Genomic DNA, 18,984 nt, shown 5'->3' on the forward strand with positions numbered 1-18,984 from the left:
TGAGCAGAAGTTTGTGTTAAACTTCTTGTGGAGAAAATTCGCTAAAAATTTTAAATAGTAAAAAAAATTTAAACTGCACTTAATTGTGTAAAATATAAAAATATTGTTAGTTTATATACATGCTCATATGACTTAAGTGAAATAATTATATAATATCTAAATGGAGAATAAATAAATAAATAAAATAAATAAATAAATTATGGGGGGGGGGGGGGACATTTTGCTGCACCGATTTGAAAAATAAAAACAATAATACTATGGCTGTTAGTCGTTCATCAAGATAATTATTTAAATGAATTAAATAGATATAATTTGAACTTCAGAAATGGAAATGTTCTTAAAAAATTAATCAAAAAGACTGAAATTCATTTTTTTTTTAAATAAATTTCAATAATAAAGTATTGAAGAATGACAAAAGATAAATTTTAGTTTGGGTCATGCAGAAAGATCCTAAAAATAAAATACGCACTATGCATTTTGGGTTCTTCGCCTTATGAAACTTAATCATTCCTAATGATGTAGCGCTTCTAAAACATTATATTTGTATTCATAATTTCCAATTTGTAAATTGCTTGCCATATTTCCCACACAGACCAATCAAGCCATAAATTAAATTATTATTTAAATAACTACTGATTGTTCAAAGAAGTGAAAGTGGATCAAGATGAGTTGTTAGCGTCCCTTTAATCTTTGATTGTATGTGTGCAGAATGAGGGCCCGATTAAAATCACAATAAGCGAGGACACCAACGCACGGTGTCAAATTATCAAACTGGGATGCATGTGTGACATAAGCGCTGACGACGTCAGCACCGATCGCGATTGCGGCGAGCGCGGCGCGCCCGTCCATTGTGTTGAGAGCAACAATAACATACTCATAAAGTCTTTCTGATCTCGCCGTACTAAAATGTACTACACCACAGCAGCCACCCTCCGCTGCTCTCTCGCGAATGCAAATTCCAGCCTAGAGCGGGCCCGAAAGACTGACGCGCCCGATTAATTAATCCGGATGAAAGTGAAAGCAGAGAGGAGGACCGGCCAGAGAAATTTAACACACACAATAAAAGCCCGCAATCGAATTTGCTCAGCGACCTCGAGCAAAATTGAGTTACAGCCGCAGCGAGAAACGGGATGAATAAAAATGTTATTCCACACATATTTTTTTTCCTTGATTTGAAATTAAGAGCACAGACGCATATATTGAAAAAAAATCCGTATGGACATGGACTAAACATGACGATTTTTCCTATTGTTATTAAAAATATGTGAATCACCTTCTAAATTGCAATTACACGTTACACAGTACAATAAAAAAGCATCATAAGTGGTTTCTGACCTTTCACTGACTGTTTATTAATGTCTGAATCTGCAACCAATAAATAGTCTCCTCGCTCCACACCAAGCTGTAAGTTGTTTTACGCCCATTGTCGTTTACAGTAAAACGGCAAATAAATAAAATAAATATTGCTTTCACTGAACAACTGCAAACGAGGAAAGTTTTTGCAATGTGGGTTTGATGCTTTTCTGATTTTGACTTTCGGCTTATAAAATAAATTGAGGGGTATCTTATTTGTATAAAAAGAAAACAGTTTCAGACTTTAATTAGAAAACTTTTCTTTCAAGAAGTCGTTGGAAACCTCTTGAATTAAAAAGTTTTCTTTCATTTTGTCACTCAATTTTTCTCTTCCCACACAATTACAAAAATCCCCCACTTTTCTGTTCAAACCCTTATTTTCTTCCCTTTGAAGGTTTAAAATTTTTGGGGTTTATTTTTCAATTACATCCAAGCAAAACGCTTGAGCAATTTTATAATTTATGAATTCACTAAATTTATTATGACTTCTTTACATAACATGTATTTAAAAAAAACTGTTTTTTTTACCGCATTAGCTCACTATTTTTCAGTAAAAATAAAATAATATAATAATAAAAGTAACATTACATGAAATCACCTAATTTGTGAATAAAAGTTTTTAACTTATTGTTAGTATCAAGGATCCCCCACATACATTTTTTGTTTTAAAATAGATAAAAAATTAAAGAAAATAGTAATTTATAAACACGTTTTAATCTTTTTCACTTTGTTTATTTAAAAAAAACTTGTGAAAGCTAAACAATTGAGTAACAATGTTATTTTTTTTTTTTTTTTTTAAATGAAGTATATTTATTTGAATGCAGTTACAAGTCCAGCCAACTCCAAACGGAGTTATCGGCCGGTGCTTATGTGACTGGAAAGCAAGACTTAAAAGCCAAGCAATCCAGTTCTAAACACATTGTTTTACATGCGAATTTTTACAAAGATAAAAATGTCAACTAAATATTATAGAAGTGACAAAAACCATTTTTTAATATGAAATTTAACAGAATTTTTTGAATCAAGATTTTTTAGATTTGGTGGTAAAGCATTCCACAGTCTGGGCAATTTATATTATTTATTCATTGTTAACAAAATTCAATTCTATTTATTTATATTTATTAAAAAAAATTTATGCACCATGAAATTGTTTCATCGCAAACACTCTTCTACCGCAATAATTCAAGTTATCAAAATTGTTACTGGGAGCTTTTACCTTACTTTCGTCGTTCGTCGATTTGGAAATAAAAATAGTTATCTTATTATGTCTTCAATAATTTCCTAGAGAGTCAAAACGAGAGTGATTAATGAGTCAGAAAAAAACTGGGAAGGCACAAGGCCGCTATTCTGACGTCTTGTCAGTTCTGCAAAACAAATATTAAAATTCTACGAATAATTAAAGAGTCAGAATTGTCACCTTGAGGATAAAAGTAAAAAGTCTTGTTCAGGCGTAAAAGACCCTCTCGCTTTCAGCCTCCCTTTTATCTTTGCAAATCGTATCAAGTTGCAGCACACAATGTGCTTCTCTTTTTTTTTGCACTGCGGTCCCTTTTTCCTTTTTATTCATTCTATCTCTCTAAAAAATCTCACCACGTATTGAAGAGCTCTCAAATTTGCTGTCTTTTTTTGCTCCACACTCGGCAAACAACACATCCACAAAAGCGCGCAGCAGCAAAACGCGAGTTGTTCCCCTCGGGCAGGAGACGAACCGACCTTGCTTGTTTGTTTGTGACCTCGCGAGGTCACGCGCGCTTCTTCCTCGTCGCAGTCGGGTCGCGCGGGCGCGCGCGCGAAAATCAATTTAGCGACGAGCGAAAAACGCGACAACGAGTTGTGCGGTTACGTGTTTAATTGTGATTGAAATTAACTCGCGCAACCGACCTTGGGTTTATTATTATTTTTTTTCCTTTACCTCATTGTTGTGCGCGAGGAAGCAGAAAAATTAAAAACGTTTGTGGCAGCAGAAACGTCTGGAGTGATTAGTTTTTCAATTTAATTGGACTCAGTGCAATTAATGACTCGCAGGTGTGCAACAGACAATACAATAAAAGTCATCCTTGGTCTCCTTTACAAATACGAAAGCACTTAAGATCTAAAAAAAAAAAATGCTTTGAAGTACTGAAAAATCTAATTTATCTATATCCCTCTCAAGGATTTTGCCTCATACATAGTATTATTTTTTTTTTTTAATCCTGTTCAATTGATGTTTAAGTTATTATTTTGCATATGAAATTTCCAAGATTTCAAAGATAATCGTTGTTGCAACAATGGGTGGATTATTTTTGTATGACACACATGAGCCGCGAGCGGTCGTGTCGTGCTTGAATCGGAGCACCCACAACTGAGCACGCGAGCCGCATTAGCAACCCAAATCGCTCTCTCGCGCCGAAAATTTGCATTTTCCTGCGAACCGCAGTGCTTCGTGAAATTATTGTAAAATTCGCTCGGAATTACCAAGAACGCATTACTTGAATTGCGTCATGCTTCAGGGACTGCGAGTCTTAAACCAACAGTGTATCTAGATTAATAATTTTGTAATTTTCATACATCTTAATGTTTTGTACAGTTTAGTAGAAATTTGCCCAAATTTGAAATGAATTTGTCAGGGTGAAAGCATTAATATTTAGATTAAAATTTTATCTATCGGTGACTAATTCCACAAGATAATGAAATAAATTAAAAATTTAAAAGTTTCATTAAATATTTCTAAGAATTAAAAACATTCCTTAATTTAATTTGTCATGGGAATGTCTACTATTTTATTTTTTTTTTTTAATATGATTTACATTTCAAATTTAATAAAAAAGTTGATATTTTAGAAAACTTGCAAGTTTCTTTCTTGTCTGTTACTCTTCCTAGCCCCTGGGCAAGGGATAAAAGAGTAAAAAAAGGTTCAAAAACCTCATTATCGCCATGAAAGTAACATTGCTAACACAAGCGCATCGAGTATTTGACTGAAATTGGCGGGTTTCAAGCAGTCTCGGCACGATTATGCGATTTCAGTCCCTCACGACCTGACTTCAGCCAGGAATGCAAAACGCCTTTAAGCCCTTTGATTTAAATTAACTTGCACTCGTGATTTAAGACTCTTGCCTAAAGAGAAAACACGACTGAATAAACTTGCCAAGATTTTATAGTGAGTTCTTACAGTGAAGAAGCACATGAAGGAAAGTATACAAATAGAAAGGCCCATTTTTGAGCAGCAATTAAGTTACATTTAAGAAGTTTGAGGAAAAATTAAAAAATTTCTATAAAAATAAAAAGTTTAATTTTTATCAAAAATGATTTTTTTTTTGTCCACTAACTTACAATTATTATCCTTCTTTTGCCAGTATCTGTGATGTTTGTGTTTCAATAGGTTGAAAATAAATCAAACACAACTATTTTTTTTTTACAAAACAGCGAACAAATGCGTCGAACCTGTTTTATTCGACTCGCACGTAAATTTCAAAGTGAAGAACAAACAGACGAGCGAATCTCATCTCACTCAGTTCGATTTGATTTTCCATATTAAGCTTAAAAATGCATCTTTGTTTGAGTGAGGGGGAACTTGGGGCACATAACTTCACATAGTACATCGTCCACCTTGATGCGTCTTTGGGGGACAACAGTTGTGGGGGATGGGGAGGGTAAGGGGGCTTTGGTTGCACCGTGAAAGGAAGGAACACTTGCATTGTCCTAAACTTACAAATTTCTCAGTTGGCGAGAGGGCACTTGTCTGGACCGACACCAGAACATTTCAATAATTTTTCCTCCGTGTTTAAAAAAAGTTGAAATGATAAAAAAAATTAAAACTGAAATGGTCGGTAAGACTATGGCGCCCATCGCAGAATTCTCACATCATTGGAGCAGTTGAGCGAGCACAGCCACAAAATCATCAATCGTCGTTCTTTAAACTTTTTATCTCCTCGAACTTTTTCTTCTTTTAACTATTTTTAATCAATTTCTTCAGGGGGTAGGGGGCGACTAGGGGGCAGAACTATCACAGGGGGCGAGCGCCGCGCGCAGCTCGGCCAGCGTGCGACGCAACGTCGCCGGCCACGCGTCCTCCTGCGCGCCGCCGCCGTTGGTCAGTCCGTTGTCGAGTCGCGACTTCTTGGCCTCGGAGGGCAGTGAGCCCGCCTCCACCGGGAGCGGCTCCTCGTCCTCGTTTGCCGCCTCCAGCCGCTCCTCAAGCAGCTGCACGGCTGGCGTGAGGCGCGACGCCGGCGGCGCAGCGTCCACGCGCGCCGCCAGGGTCAGGGCGCGCAGGTCGGCGTTTAGGGCGCCTGACTGTGCGCGAAGGTCCAGGGTCGCGGCCACGCTCACCAGCTCGTCCACCAGCTTTCCAATCAGCGCACGCGTCTGATCACTCACCACCTGCCGCTGCACCTGACGTTAATTGTTTTATGTGTTTTAGAAATAACATTAAAAATTTTAATCATTTTGACATTTTGAATGAAGAAAGTTTATTATCAACATTATAAATAAATGAAATAATCAGGATTGTGAAACAAAAGTTAAATTATCAAGTTTTCAAGTTTTTCTTCCACTTTTCCTAAAAATGGCATTTTAATAAAAGAAACCATTATTAAAAGAGGCCAAAATGTACTTTTTTTCTTTTCTTATCAATCTTTTATGAACATAAATTTTTGCAAAATTTTACACACGAAACATAACATGAAAATTTAATTTATAGTATTCATACCTTTGGCAGGAAGGCAGCGACAAAGTCGTAGACAGGTTGTCTGTTGAGGGCAAGTCGCTCGTCCAGCAGCACCGTCTCAACGTAACTGACAAGAAAGGCGTTTTCAGCAAGCATTTGTACTAGACGTCGCCTCTCATTCGGGGCTATTGTTGGACCCTTGTCGGCGAGCAGCTCGTTCCAGAGCCGCGGGAAAAGGTCAAGTTGCAAAGGGAGCCCTTCGAGACCAATGATGGCGCTCAGGTTGACCAGCGGCTCATTGGCCAGAGACGACCGCAGAGCCACGCGCACCATTGTGTCAATCAGTCGGTGGTACGGCTCATAGAACTCCACCAACGCTCGTTCCAAATCTTCGTCAGTGCCCTGAACGAATAAAAGAATATATAGTTTAAATCCTTAGATATAATACTTTTTAAGTATATCAAAATTTAAATTATAAAAAAAAATTCATTGATTTTTAATTATCTCATGTTTATTTAATTTTCGCATTACCTTCGTAAATTTTTATACTAAAAGAAATTAAAAATTTGATTATACCTTTGAAAGTGAGAGGTGCATGTGTGGGACGACCATCTGGACCATGGGCCGTTGGGGTCGGACGTTGATCTTGAATGTAGGTGGCACTTTGTGTCCTCTGCGGGGGAAATAGGGTCCCAGGGGCAACGCATTCCCTGCCTCCTGATAAGCGAGGTGGCAATGCGTCAGCAGGGGCACCAAAACGTGTAGTGTTTCCGCTGGTTGGAGGAGCAGCAACTCAGTCAGGGCGTCCACGGCAGCAGTGCGAAGCTCAGCAGGGTTGTATGTGTTAAGAAGGGTGGCAAGACGACGCGCCGCTTCACCACCAGCCTCCCGAACGCCACAAGGAGTTATTTCTTCGCCAGTTTCGCGAGCTCCTCGGACGGCCCGAAGTGTCTCTACCAACACTCCTAGAAGCTCGACTAGGTCGCCGCCAACGTGACACGCAGTCGCTTCGTGGTACATGACGTGCACAGCAGCCAGACCCTGCAAACAAAAATATAAAACCTAATTTTTAAAAGTTTTTTTTTTAATTCTCCCAAGTTTGTGGATAAAATTGAGTGATCCTATTTTTACGTAACCATGTAAATATTTTTACTATCAGATAAAGACTTACCTCAAGAAGGTTGGCAATGCCGCCCTGGTGAGCAAGGAAGAGTCGGTCTTCATCCGAGTCCAGTAGAATTCGTAACGCTGCCACCAATGTAGACCAGTTGCTGCGGCCTTCAATTGTCTGCAGGAATCATATTTTTATTTTTAATAAAAATTGTATAGTTTTAATTAATAAAAAATATCAAACATGTTTTTGTACTTTTATTTTGATTTTGATTTTTTTTTTGCTTACCTGCAAATATAGAGTTATGGTGCTTCTGCGGAAGGCAGCAATTTCCTGCAGCTCCTGTTCAGTCGAGTCAGGAAACTTTGCCACAAATAGCTGCATCAGCTTGAACAGCTCGTCAACAGCCTGTAATCAAATAGTAAGGTCAGCATTTTTACTCATGCTAAAGGACAAGTGTTTACATCTGGATAGTGTATGTGGTATGGTGTGATGTTCTTGAAGGCCCACTGGATGTTCTGGTGATTGGCCAGGTGGCGCGTGAACGTTCGCGATTGCTGGCAGCACAGTCTTAAAATTCCATAGTAGGGTGGTAGCATGTGCCGGTTGAACAGCAACAGCTCTTGATCATCATGATCAGCCCTGGTAAAAAAAAATTACGCATTAGTCAAACGGATCACAATAAATATTTTGAATTTGATGAAGTACTAAAATAAAAGAGAGCTATTATCCTTACAAGATGTAATTGAAGGCAATGTTCTTGACAACAGCAGCGTCATTAAGTATGAGGGCAATGTTCTCGGGACAGTCGGTGAGAACATGGTGCCAGAAGAGTAGCAGCGTCTGCTTATTGTGATTAATCGATATGGCCGGTTCAGAGAGTCTCGGATGGAAAATATGCCACAGATCCGAGAAGAAGGGCCCAAACTGCAGAAAAATCAATCAGCAAAAGATTAAGACCAAAGGACATAACCAACCATGAGTTTCTCAGTGCGTGACGTGGCAAAGTGGGTGAGCAGGGCGAAAAAGGCGCTCAGTTTGGTTGTGCCGTGTACAGCAGCATCGATGTATTGCCGAGCTGGCTTCAGCAGTCCCAGCAGTAGACCGTAAATTTTGTGTTGCACCTGTGTTGCCTCGGGGCTCATTGATGAGAACTCGCCACCAGCACCTCCTCCAGAGCTGCCTCCACAGCGGCCGCCACTTAGTACGTTGCGCGGGTGCCGATAAACCGTCTTGAAGTTGGCGTTCGGAACCAATGCCACTAGCAGATTGGCAGCAGCTACAAAATATACAAAAATTTTAATGGAGAATTATTTTGTTTATAAAATATACTTTTAACATTATAGAGAAAAACGCATTCAAAAGAATTTGATTGAATGTTTATAAAAATAAAAATTATGAATAATTAACTAATTCCTGAATTCTGTGAAGTTTCCTTTAAAAACATAAAAGCTTTAAAAAACTTACCTGTTCGGACACGCTGGTTATTGTGGGCAAGCAAATAGGGCTCAAGCCACTTGTCCAACGAGTCAAGCACCCAAGAAGCGGCCAGTTTATTCCGCGGCACTTGCACAGTGAGCCACTCAAGGCTGCTCTGTGGACAAAGCTCGGCTGCCTCCCATATGCGTGTTACGATCAGCTGCGAAAAACAGGGGAGACCTGCCGGACCTCCTGCTGGTCCTCCACCAGGGTCTGTCAACAAGGTGAGCAGCTTGAAGAAAGGTTGGCACGCTTGCCAACTCTTGGCTCCTTCTGAGCCAGCTGCCTTCTCAGCACTCGCCTCTGAATGTTTGGCCACGGCTGCAAACACCATTTGCACAACCTGGGCAGCAAGACGCTCGTTGTAACGGGTCAGGGCAAAGATCAGATTCCGGGTTGCTGTAAGGTTAATCGAGTCCTTTGTTTGCAGGTACAAAAATGGAAAGCCCTGAGTTGAAGAAATATGATATGATTAATTAAATATCTCTAATTGAATGGAAATAATTACTTTTCCTCCAGTGATGGCCGCTAGGTCAACTTGAGAAAGGTGCAAGCGGTGGTCGTCACCGCGAGACTTCTCCACCAAGGTGGCCACAAGGGTGATCATCTTCTCTAAAGAAGCTGGTTTGTACTTATCCGGGGGCATGGCCACCAGTTCGTCTTCATCCTCCTCCTCACTGACACTCACCATTTCACCCTGGGAAATGTATAAAATTAGGAAAGAACGGAATTGAAATTGTGAGTTTTACTGATGCATCTAGTGGCCCGACAAGAAAGAAGACAAAGCTGGCAATGGCATTGACTGAGATCAGGAACTGGCACTCCTCCTCGCCGAGTTTGCAGAAGTCATGCAGAAAGGAGAAGTACTCCGTCAGGTGCCTTATATGAATTTTTGCTGAAGGATCCAACTGTAATATTAAAAGTTTAAATATTATTTAATGTTCTATAAGCTCTTAACAAGAACAATAAAATTTTATTGTTATTTACCAAATTAAGCAAGGTGTTGACAAATTTTGTGACACAGGAAGTAGTCGGGTCGGTGCACTTTGCATAGAGGGACACATGATGAGGCCTCAGTTTAGAAACAATCTGCAGGCACAGCCGCTGGAATGTCTGGCGCACCATCTGGCTGGGACATTTGACAAAAAGTTCGAGCGGCCAGCGAGGGTCATCTGCCATGTGGCTAAGGAACCATTCGCCAGCAGCTCGAGAGGCGCTCAGCTGACGGCTCACTAAGTCCACCCACTGCACTAACATCGGCTAAGCAGAAAATAAAATGGTAACAATTATTTTCAGAACTGTTGAATAAAAAAACAACCTTCTCCTTTGCGTGAACAAACGTTTCAAGGAAGAAGGAGGTGGTGAGGCGAGCAAGCTGCTCATCGGCCACCGCACCAGCGGCCAAGCTCTGCGGCACATAGCTGCACATCTGCCACATGAAGCTGTTAAGAAATGGATAAAAAATATTAGTTCCTTGTAAAAATGAGAAAATTTTTAAATTAATAAAAAATGGCAACAACTGATCTGTTAATTCACTTACTTGAAGTAGGTATGCTCGAATATGTTTTTGTCTCGCAGGAAGTTCCTATTATCATTCCAGATCCACTCTTCTAGATCTTTACTTAAATCAAAGGACTTGTCTTCAGTGGCATCAGACTTTCCATCAACACGCTCGTAAAAGAGCATGTAGGCGCTGTTTGTCTTCTCAAAACTGAAGTCTAGGAACTTGTCTGTTACCGAATCGTAAGTCTTGCTCTGCAAAAATTTGGCTTGAGAGACTACAAATCAAAAGTTTGAAGCACATACAGTCATTTCGCCTCCAAAGCACTCTGTGGCCAACTGGCTCGAGTCAAACGGTTTCACCTCGGCGTCATTGAAGAGGAACCATTTGTCACTCGCACGAATGAACGAGTAGTAGTGACCACCGTCAGCTGTGCCCGTGTGTACTGTCACCCCTATGAGTTGGTACTCGTAGCCTTCTTCCTCATCATTCTCATCTTCCATATCACCCTCTTTCTTCAATTTTTCGTCTGTAAAAATATGAACATTAATATTAAGATTTTAAAAATGAGCTCAAATAAAATCTTGAAGTAATTTTAATTATTAGAAAATTAATCGTTGCTCTACCTTGGTGATGCTGTGGCATGAGATGTTTCTCAACATAGCCAGACATGTCCAGTCTGAGAGGGAAGGAGAAGTGCGTGTTGACCTTTTCCTTCAGCATGGTCAGCATATTGAAAGTGTAACGCATTGTGTTGAAACAAAGCACCTAACCAGAAGCAATAACCATTTGAAAGGGAACTTTGAATTTTCACCTTAAATTACCTTGGGCAGACGTTTGAAGCAGGCGCGTTTCTCAGCACGAACTTTCCGGCCGCATTGGGAACATGTGTACATGTTATCACCCTCGAGTGTGTCCTTCACAGTCACCTCGTCCAGACTCTCGTAAAGGTTGCGCATGTCTGCCACTTGGCACCGCACTGTATAAAACTCCTCCACATTCCGACTCACATGTTCACAGTCCTAAAATATTTTGATTGAAAATTTCTATATATTTTGACAATTTTAATAATTACAAGAGAAACGAAGTTGTTTGAGAGGACGCCGCAGAAGAGCCGTTTAACAAGACGTTTCAACTGGGGGGTCATTTCTTCGAGTTTCGAGACAAGGTCAATGAAGAACTCGGCCATATCCTTCTGCTCAGCCGTGTTGAGCGGTTGGTGGTGCATGTGGTAGACGCGGCAAAAGCTTCGAGGGTTGTAGGCTTTGCGCTCCGACTCAAGCAGGTAAGCAAACATTCGTTGCAGCTCCTCGAGAGCGGCCGCATGTTTGGCAGCCGCGTCAGGCTTAGCACTCAAGACGGCCGCTCTGGCCTCTCGCAGCATGTACACATGCTGCACACATGCGGCCATATAACAAGTGGCGCCCAAGTTGGCAAGTCCAACGAGGCCGCAGTCAGCGCGGCCATCCTCGTGGGGCCAGTAGTCCCATGGCATGCCCTCGGACGCAGTCTCAAGTGCTTCCCCCGAACGGGTCTGCTGTGCCAAAACCTTGGCGTGCAGACGAGCAAAGTTGCTCACAGATCGACGACACAGCTCTAGGAGAAGCTCGTAAGCAGCATTGCGAGCACCAATCTGTAAAATTTAAAAATGATTTAGAATTTTTCAGAGTATTTGTTTGGATTCTCATGACATCATAATATCTCGAACTTCATATTTAAAACATTTAATAAGGGTAAAAGAGGTTCCTTACCGATTTGCACTTCGGTAAATGTCTGTTTGCAGGATCTGGCAGGGCAAAGAGCATGTCAAAAGTGGCATCAAGTAGACAGAGACCGTCAGGCGACGTCTTAAAGGGTGGATCATGCTTCAGGATATTTGTGGCCAAATTCAGGAGTCCGACGAGTCCTTCATCTTCACGACGTCTTGCATCTAAATGCTCTCTAGACTCTAACGCACTTGCCACGGTAGCCGCCAGGGCTTCTAAATCTACGTCATGAGCCGCTTCGGTCAAACTGTCCAGCAAGTGGCACAACAACCAAAAGTAGTCCTTTGAAGATGCTCCGAAAGCCTCCTGCGACCAATCCCAAGCGTTCTAAGTAAAACAAGATGGAAGAATAGGATATTTTTAATTTTGATTCATCACTGGAAAATATATTATAAACTTTTGAAAAAAATTATATTTAATAAAATTAAGTATTCAGAGTATAAGAAATTTAAAAGAACATTCGAAAACAGTTGGATTACTTAGTTGCTTACTTTTTGTGAAATAAATTATTTATTTAATATTAATTTTTAATGACCTTTGACTCATCTGGGGGGTCTACTTGTGGCGGTGGAGCGATTCTTTGGGCAGCAGGCAATAAATGGAGTAAATGAGAGAGCAGTGGTGCGGCTAGTTCTGCTTCTGGACAGAGGCACATTCGACAGAGGGCGGCACACACCTCCCGTCTCACACAGGCCTCTGGATCGTCCAAAACCAGTCTGTGAAGCCATGATCGCAAGTCTGGAGAGGCCAGCAGTGCAGTTTTGGCTGCTGGGGCCGAGTGCACCCACGAAACGAGCAAGGCCATTGCAAAGTGCACCACTTGTGCACGACCCCAAAGGCCGCCTCCACCGCCGCCACCCCCACTACTTTGTTCTGCCGCTTCCAGCAAGATGCTTGTCAGTCGGGACATGGTTTCCTCAACCTGAAACATTTTATTCAAAATAATATTTAAGACAGAAATGGAATAAAAATAAAATTGGTATACATTAATAACAAAGATTAAATTTATTGAAGAGCAATTTGTTACTAACCGGCAAAAGGTCGAGGGTGTCCTTGTTGAGTCTATGAACAACTAGTCTATCAACGAGTCTGTGTTTGGCTGCTTTTCGGCCGTCTGGAGTTCCAGGTGGCCCTTCAGGTGCAACTCCAAGCAGACAAAGCAGTTTAAGCAGCTGCGCCAGGCAGTCCTGCTGCCACTCGCCGGCTCCTTGCAGCACCCCTGACGAGAAAATGCTAACCAAGTGGCGCAAACCACCTGCTCTAATAAAACGCTCACTCCACACTTCCCCTCCCGACTCTTCCTCCAGCTGAAATATCCAACAATTTGCATTAGAATATGTCTAAAAAAAAATTTAAATCGTTTTCTACCTTTTGTCTTTTTGTAGGTGGAGGATTGTTTTTACTGAGTGACTCAACTATATGTAGAGAATACATTAGCTTCTGAGGACTACCAGGATCAAGGAGACTTTCAAGAGACGCGCCAGTGGGTGCTCCAATTGCTTGCAACCCCTTGAGTAGTGTGGGACTGGTTGGCAGGAGTGTGAGAATCTCCCAAACTCTTCTAGACAAGACTTGAGCCTTCATATTCTGCAGAGAAAAATTGAAAATAATAACTAACAGACAAGATTTAATTTCTTATTAACTTACAGCATCTGGTGGTTGAAGTGCAGAAAGAGTGTGAAGAAGCTGAAATAGCTGATCAAAATAACGGGGCTGAAGGAGTAACAATGTAGGAAGCGAGTCTCTTGGTGGCGGAGGCAGAAGCGAGGCTGCCTCGTCCCTCTTTTTGTTGGGCCTTGCAGCCCCCATTGAAATAAATATGAGTTGGTTATCCTTAAAGCCCATTTCATGCAGAGTTTTCTCATCAAAATCAGTGTTTAGCTCCTGGCCCTGGGTGATGATGCGGATCGGTCCATCTGCGAGAAGCGAGCCCAACACAGGGGTGCTCTGTGGTGCAGCGGGCGCAAGGAGAGAGCGCGCCTGTAGCCCTTCGTACCAATGCGCCACCTCTGCACGCAGTTCAGCCACCAGGTCAGTCGTCTGCAACTCCAGAGTTGCCTTATCTGGCACTCCAGCAGGCTGCACCACAACCCGGAGAGCAGAACCTTCGCCCACATGGACCATGTGAGAAACCACTCCTTGCCCTTCTAAATACCACCGCCGAAGATGATAAGCGTACCTGAAGACAAGGGATAATTTATATAATTTTTGTTTCAAGATGTGAACAAAAAAATATTTACCTTCTCCTGAAAATCTCAAGATGTGTTCTAAGCAACAGGATTGCGCGTTGAATGTAAGTGAGACTGAGTTCCAGGTTGGCCGGCAACTCGGCAGTAGCCATCTGCAATTGCGCCATGCATTGCTCAACGAACTCGGCTTCTTGCTCTAGCTGCCGGCCCACATAGAAGCTATTCAAGTACTGAATTGCCGCCATGCTTACATCTGTGAATGGAGCAAATTTTGTTATAGAAAATAATGAGGAGCAAATTAATTTTTAGCCTCACCTGTGTTCTTGGCCTTGAGCGCTACCTTCCACAAATGTTGCATTCCTACGGCATCTACACCTCGGAGAGCAGTCGACTGAGCAAGGCGGGCAAGGTTGCAGAGCTGCTGGAAAAGCGACAGGCCAACCATGCTGATGCTTTCAGGCCTAACACTTGGCAGCTTTTGAAGGTACAAGTGTCGCAAAGCATCCAGAGAAAGGGCGTGCAACTCTGGAGGGCCATGACCGCCAGTACTGCGTGCTTGGCTTAGCAGCCAGGCGGCCAACTCGTCTGAACAACGACCCTCATCAGACAGACAATTCCACAAAATATCCACCTGAAAATACAAAATTAAACAGGTGAAAAATGGAAATGGAAAGAGATAATAGATATTAAAATTTTCTCTCCTAATATAAATCAATCCGCAATTTACTTTTTTCTAAATTGTTTAAAATTTTTCAAAAAATTTGATAACTTATATAATACCTGATCAAGGGTGAGCCTGAAGTTGTCAGGAGTGACAGGGGTGGCGTAAATGGAGGTTAGGAAGTTAAGTCGAACCTGCAGCTCAAGCTGGAGGGGAAAAAGGTTAGGATGCCGAGGACCATCACGCTTAAGTGCTTCTAAACTGGCAAAAAAATGGGACATCATTTGATGCTCATGCTCAGCCCACATTGAAGTTTGTTGAACTTCAGCACTGCCTGCTCTTCCACCTCCAGTTTGCAAGGACTGCAAAAGCTTTGGCAAGAGTCGAAGTGACACAACCACACACCTGGAAACAAATATTAAATAAAATTGAATAATTTAGATTATTTGACAAGCCTTCCAAGAATATGAAAAATTAATTAAATATTCCATTTTATTCATAATGACCTGTTTCTTTTGAGGTTTTCCAGGCAACCTTCAATGAACTTAAGCCGAATGTACTTGTCAGTGTTGTAACACAAAAGGTTTGCCAATGATTTTTCAGCCTCAAGGGCAAGTCCATCACCAAGCTGCTCAATAGTTTCGTCCTGCAAAAGGTCCCACAACAAAGTATTGCCTCTTGCACACACATCTTCAGCACGAAACTGCGCCGCAAACACAGCCGAAGTATCCAGCCGGTGCAGTGGTGGCTGGAAAAGCTGCTGCAGCAGCCGAGGACCGTCGGGGGCAGCAGAGGCGGCTAGCTGTGACAATTCTTCTTCTTCACATGCAGACTCCTCACCCTCAAAATCAGCCATGTTTTTCTCAGACTTGGTGCTCATTCGGGAAGAGTAGCTTCCCTCTTCTTCGTCATCATCCTCTTCTTCGGAACCAGCCGTTCCCGCTAAATCCACTCCAGGGCCTGCATCCGCACTCACCACTATTGCCTCAGCGCCCAGCATGCCTCGTAAACAACCACCGTTACTACTGCTCGCCTAAAAAATAATGAACGATTGGCATGAAAGGGAAGATTTAAAATGAATATTGAAAAACAGGTTAATTTGAATACAGTTTTGTTAAGTATATCATTAAAATCATACCTGCGAGCGTTCGTCATCGTCATCATCGACCATCATGAACTGAGCAACCATTTTATCATGCTGGTGGTGTTCGTCATCCTCAGAGTCTGGAGGACTAGGACGGGGCCTGAGAAGAGCAGGATGGCGCGAGGCAGGACGGCCACTGCTGGCTGCAGAGCTTTCAGAGGGCGGCCGCTTATCACTAGCTGTGCTGGCCGTTTTCCGGCCATCTTCCGACTCATCCTCTTCTTCATCCATACTGACACTGTTCTCTTCAGAAGAAGCCGAGTGTGGTCGTGTCGGAAGCGCCTTATTTAAATAATTGATTATAAAGAAAACATGATATATCAGGATTGAATACTTTAAGGAGAGCTTCGGAGCTACTTGAGCTCCAAATGAACTTAATTAGTGCAGCAGCCAAGAAGAGGCTCTGCTCAGTGTGCTCTTTGGGTTCTAATCGACATAGGAGGCGGTAGAGGTGCAGAACAGGTCGCGCCTCCAGATGTTTGATCAGCGGTGGCAGCAGGTCGTGCACTTGGCGAGCACAGTGTTTCTGCTGTGCTGCTGCCCACACTGTGTCCACATGCTCATTTGTCAACCGCCCCTCCATCGCCAGAAAGCTCAATACCAACTGGCTCTGCTTTATCACCTAAAAACCAAATTCAAATTAAAAAATATAATTGTTCTGTTAAATTATTTTCAATGTGTTTTCAAAACTTCACCACCATTTATGCTAATTACTAACAAACTAATTGAAAATTGGTTGAAAGTGTTGAAACCATTAAAAACTTAAGTCTTCATCTCTATCTCTAACCTCTACATGTAGATTTGGTCCAAAAATGTGGGCAACAACATCACGCTCGACGAGCCAGTCGGCGAGGGCACGTGCACAGTGATCCGCAGCAGCGTCGGCTCCGGCCAGCTCGGTGCAAAGATTCAAGTGAAGGTTGAGATGGGCAAGGCCAGCCAAACGCATGGTCAGGGTGGAGCTGCTGAAGTACTTAAAGGCCAACTCGAGACCATCTCGATCAAGCTGTGGCGGTGCAGAGGGAGGTGACGAAAGTGCCCAGACAAGCTCGGCAAGGGCTTTGGCCGGTGGCAGTCGGAGTTCACGGTCAGGGAGACGGCAGAGGAAACGGAGGACTCGTGACCGCAAGGGCACCAAAAGCTGAGCCACCGAACGGCCGTTCAGCCACTGCTTCACATTGCAAACTACGGCCACCACTGCCTGCGCCACGCCCACCTGCAGAATTGAGCAAAACAAATAAGTTTTGTAATAATTTTAAGGAATAAATTGAGCTTATTTTTACATACAAATAATTGAACAGATGAAAATTATTTATGCCCATCTGATTTACTAAAAATTTTAAGGTTGCTCACCTCCAATCGGACACCCTCTTCGAACAGTTCTGCGGCTGCAAAGAGTCCACCACTTTTGCAAAAGAGACAGACATAACGAAGCAGCCAGAGAGGAGCACCTTCAGCACCCATGGGTCCGTCGGCCAGTTCGCAGAACGAACTCAAAGTTGAAGCCTCCTGCTCGCACATTTCTTCCACCTTTAGAAAGAAAAATTATTGAAAAATAATAACCAATTTCAACTTAATTGTTAAGATCATAACTTTAATACAAGAACTATTCCATTTATATTAATATTAAAAGTTTCTAATTCAAGTTGATCAACTTTAATCAAATTTCAAAAATGAATATAGCAACACAGTGGAGAGCTAAGCTTTAACAGGGTCATCAACAGGATGCCCAGATCCAGAAGATGCAATGCAGACCTTAGGGTGTCCATGGTGCTTGTAGGCAAGATAGAGAGGAAAGTTGGGCGTGAACATCTTGGCAAGCAACCCCAGCAGCTGCAGTCGCCTCTCAAGATTCCATCCGTTAGGGGCTGCCTCAGGAGGGGTGGCAGCCATGCCCTCAGCCTTGAGGGCCTTGAGTTGCAGTACTGAGGCGCAGATGACGCTTTGCAGCACCAGGTTGAAGCGCTCAAAATTGGCAGCACGCAACACGCACACGCATTGTCTGCATAAATGAAAACCAAAATCATCCCAAAATAAATATAATATAAAATATAGATCTGGATGAAAATAATCAACTATAATTGATTTTGCTACTGGAGTTTTAGGTTACATTAAAAATTTCAATATTTTTTTAGGAAAAGGTTATAAAATGGATATTTTGACGTTGAAGAAGTTGGTGGAAACCTCTAGGAATTTTGAGTGAGAGCAAAGGTTTTGACGAAAAAAATTAAAAGGTGGTGTTAATCAGTATTTAAGTTTCGTGCGGAGCGGCGAAAGGACTTAGGGTGACCGGCAGGGTCGAACCTGCAGACGTACCTCTGTGGCCACGCGTGCACGAAGGCTGCGAGAACTTCGACCTGTCTCGGGGCCAGCACGGGCCTCTCGTTGGCGCCATTCAGTCGCACCTGCTGCTCGTCTGCAAACAAAGTCACGGTCAGGGTCAGGGTCAGGGTTGTGGTCGGCGCGAGCAACTACTCAAGGCCAAAATATAAATAATAAACAAAACTCACACGACTCGAGAAGCTGCAGCACGGCGCCGCAGTCTTCGCAGCACATGGTGGCGGTGGCGACACCGGTCGCGGCGCCGCACGCTCCAAATTCCGCCGGCGTCGGCGCGGCGCCGAATTCTCGACGAATCGCTCGCGCTCGCCGCGTCGGCCGATCACGGTTTCCACTTTAGCGATTCCAAGTTTTCGACTTCGTTTTCTGTCTCGCTCTTGTCTTCGTCTGTAATTCTCGCGGCCGCCGCTTTCGGCGCCAAAATCGACCCCATTGCCAAAATCATGGATTTGAAAAAGGACCGCCAAAACAGCACGAATGTTTGCAATTTTTTAACGGTTGGTAATGAAATGCTTAATCATTGCACAATAAATTTAAATATTATTTAAAAAAAAAACACACAAAGTTTTACAGTGAAATACTATTAAAAGATTTCTCATTATATTTGTTTGATCAAAATTTTTTTTACGGTGTTTTTTTTCTATTTCTTTTACTTCCGCAAGTTTTTTTTACCAACACAGTTTCCAATGATCTTGTGAACTTTCTTCTAATCTATTTTGATCACCTTCAATTTGAAAATTATATAATGGCAACAATGCATTTTTTACATTAAAATCTGCATTAAAATCAAATGCC

General features: G+C 42.2%; 1 protein-coding gene across 1 annotated transcript; it reads right to left on the reverse strand.

The window, feature by feature from the left end:
- Positions 1-4,723: 4,723 nt before the first annotated feature.
- On the reverse strand, positions 4,724-18,581 carry LOC132196497 (ubiquitin carboxyl-terminal hydrolase 34). The gene is made up of 34 exons (XM_059619197.1): positions 18,360-18,581; positions 18,166-18,265; positions 17,605-17,851; positions 17,203-17,379; positions 16,637-17,065; positions 16,184-16,471; positions 15,844-16,131; positions 15,212-15,738; positions 14,825-15,110; positions 14,360-14,675; positions 14,096-14,297; positions 13,503-14,034; positions 13,224-13,442; positions 12,887-13,162; positions 12,391-12,777; positions 11,841-12,182; positions 11,165-11,722; positions 10,914-11,111; positions 10,716-10,857; positions 10,395-10,618; positions 10,129-10,343; positions 9,907-10,030; positions 9,576-9,848; positions 9,338-9,496; positions 9,097-9,285; positions 8,577-9,036; positions 8,087-8,388; positions 7,846-8,036; positions 7,574-7,751; positions 7,398-7,517; positions 7,170-7,286; positions 6,575-7,039; positions 6,041-6,400; positions 4,724-5,724 (listed from the first exon to the last, which is right to left on the reverse strand). The coding sequence occupies exons 1-34, from the start codon at positions 18,403-18,405 to the stop codon at positions 5,320-5,322; spliced, it is 9,342 nt and encodes a 3,113-aa protein (XP_059475180.1). The 5' UTR covers positions 18,406-18,581; the 3' UTR covers positions 4,724-5,319.
- Positions 18,582-18,984: the final 403 nt, after the last annotated feature.

This window comes from Neocloeon triangulifer, unplaced genomic scaffold (assembly GCF_031216515.1).
Source record: "Neocloeon triangulifer isolate White Clay Creek 2 clone unplaced genomic scaffold, ASM3121651v1 ptg000012l, whole genome shotgun sequence".
NCBI classification, from domain to species: Eukaryota; Metazoa; Arthropoda; class Insecta; order Ephemeroptera; family Baetidae; genus Neocloeon; species Neocloeon triangulifer.

Coding starts and splice junctions, on each gene's coding strand:
- LOC132196497 (XM_059619197.1), bottom strand. CDS start 18,405: ATGTGCTGCGAAGACTGCGGCGCCGTGCTGCAGCTTCTCGAGTCGT. Junction 9,849..9,906: donor TTGTTCACGCAAAGGAGAAG/GTTGTTTTTTTA, acceptor TTTTCTGCTTAG/CCGATGTTAGTGCAGTGGGT. Junction 7,040..7,169: donor GCATTGCCAACCTTCTTGAG/GTAAGTCTTTAT, acceptor TTTTGTTTGCAG/GGTCTGGCTGCTGTGCACGT.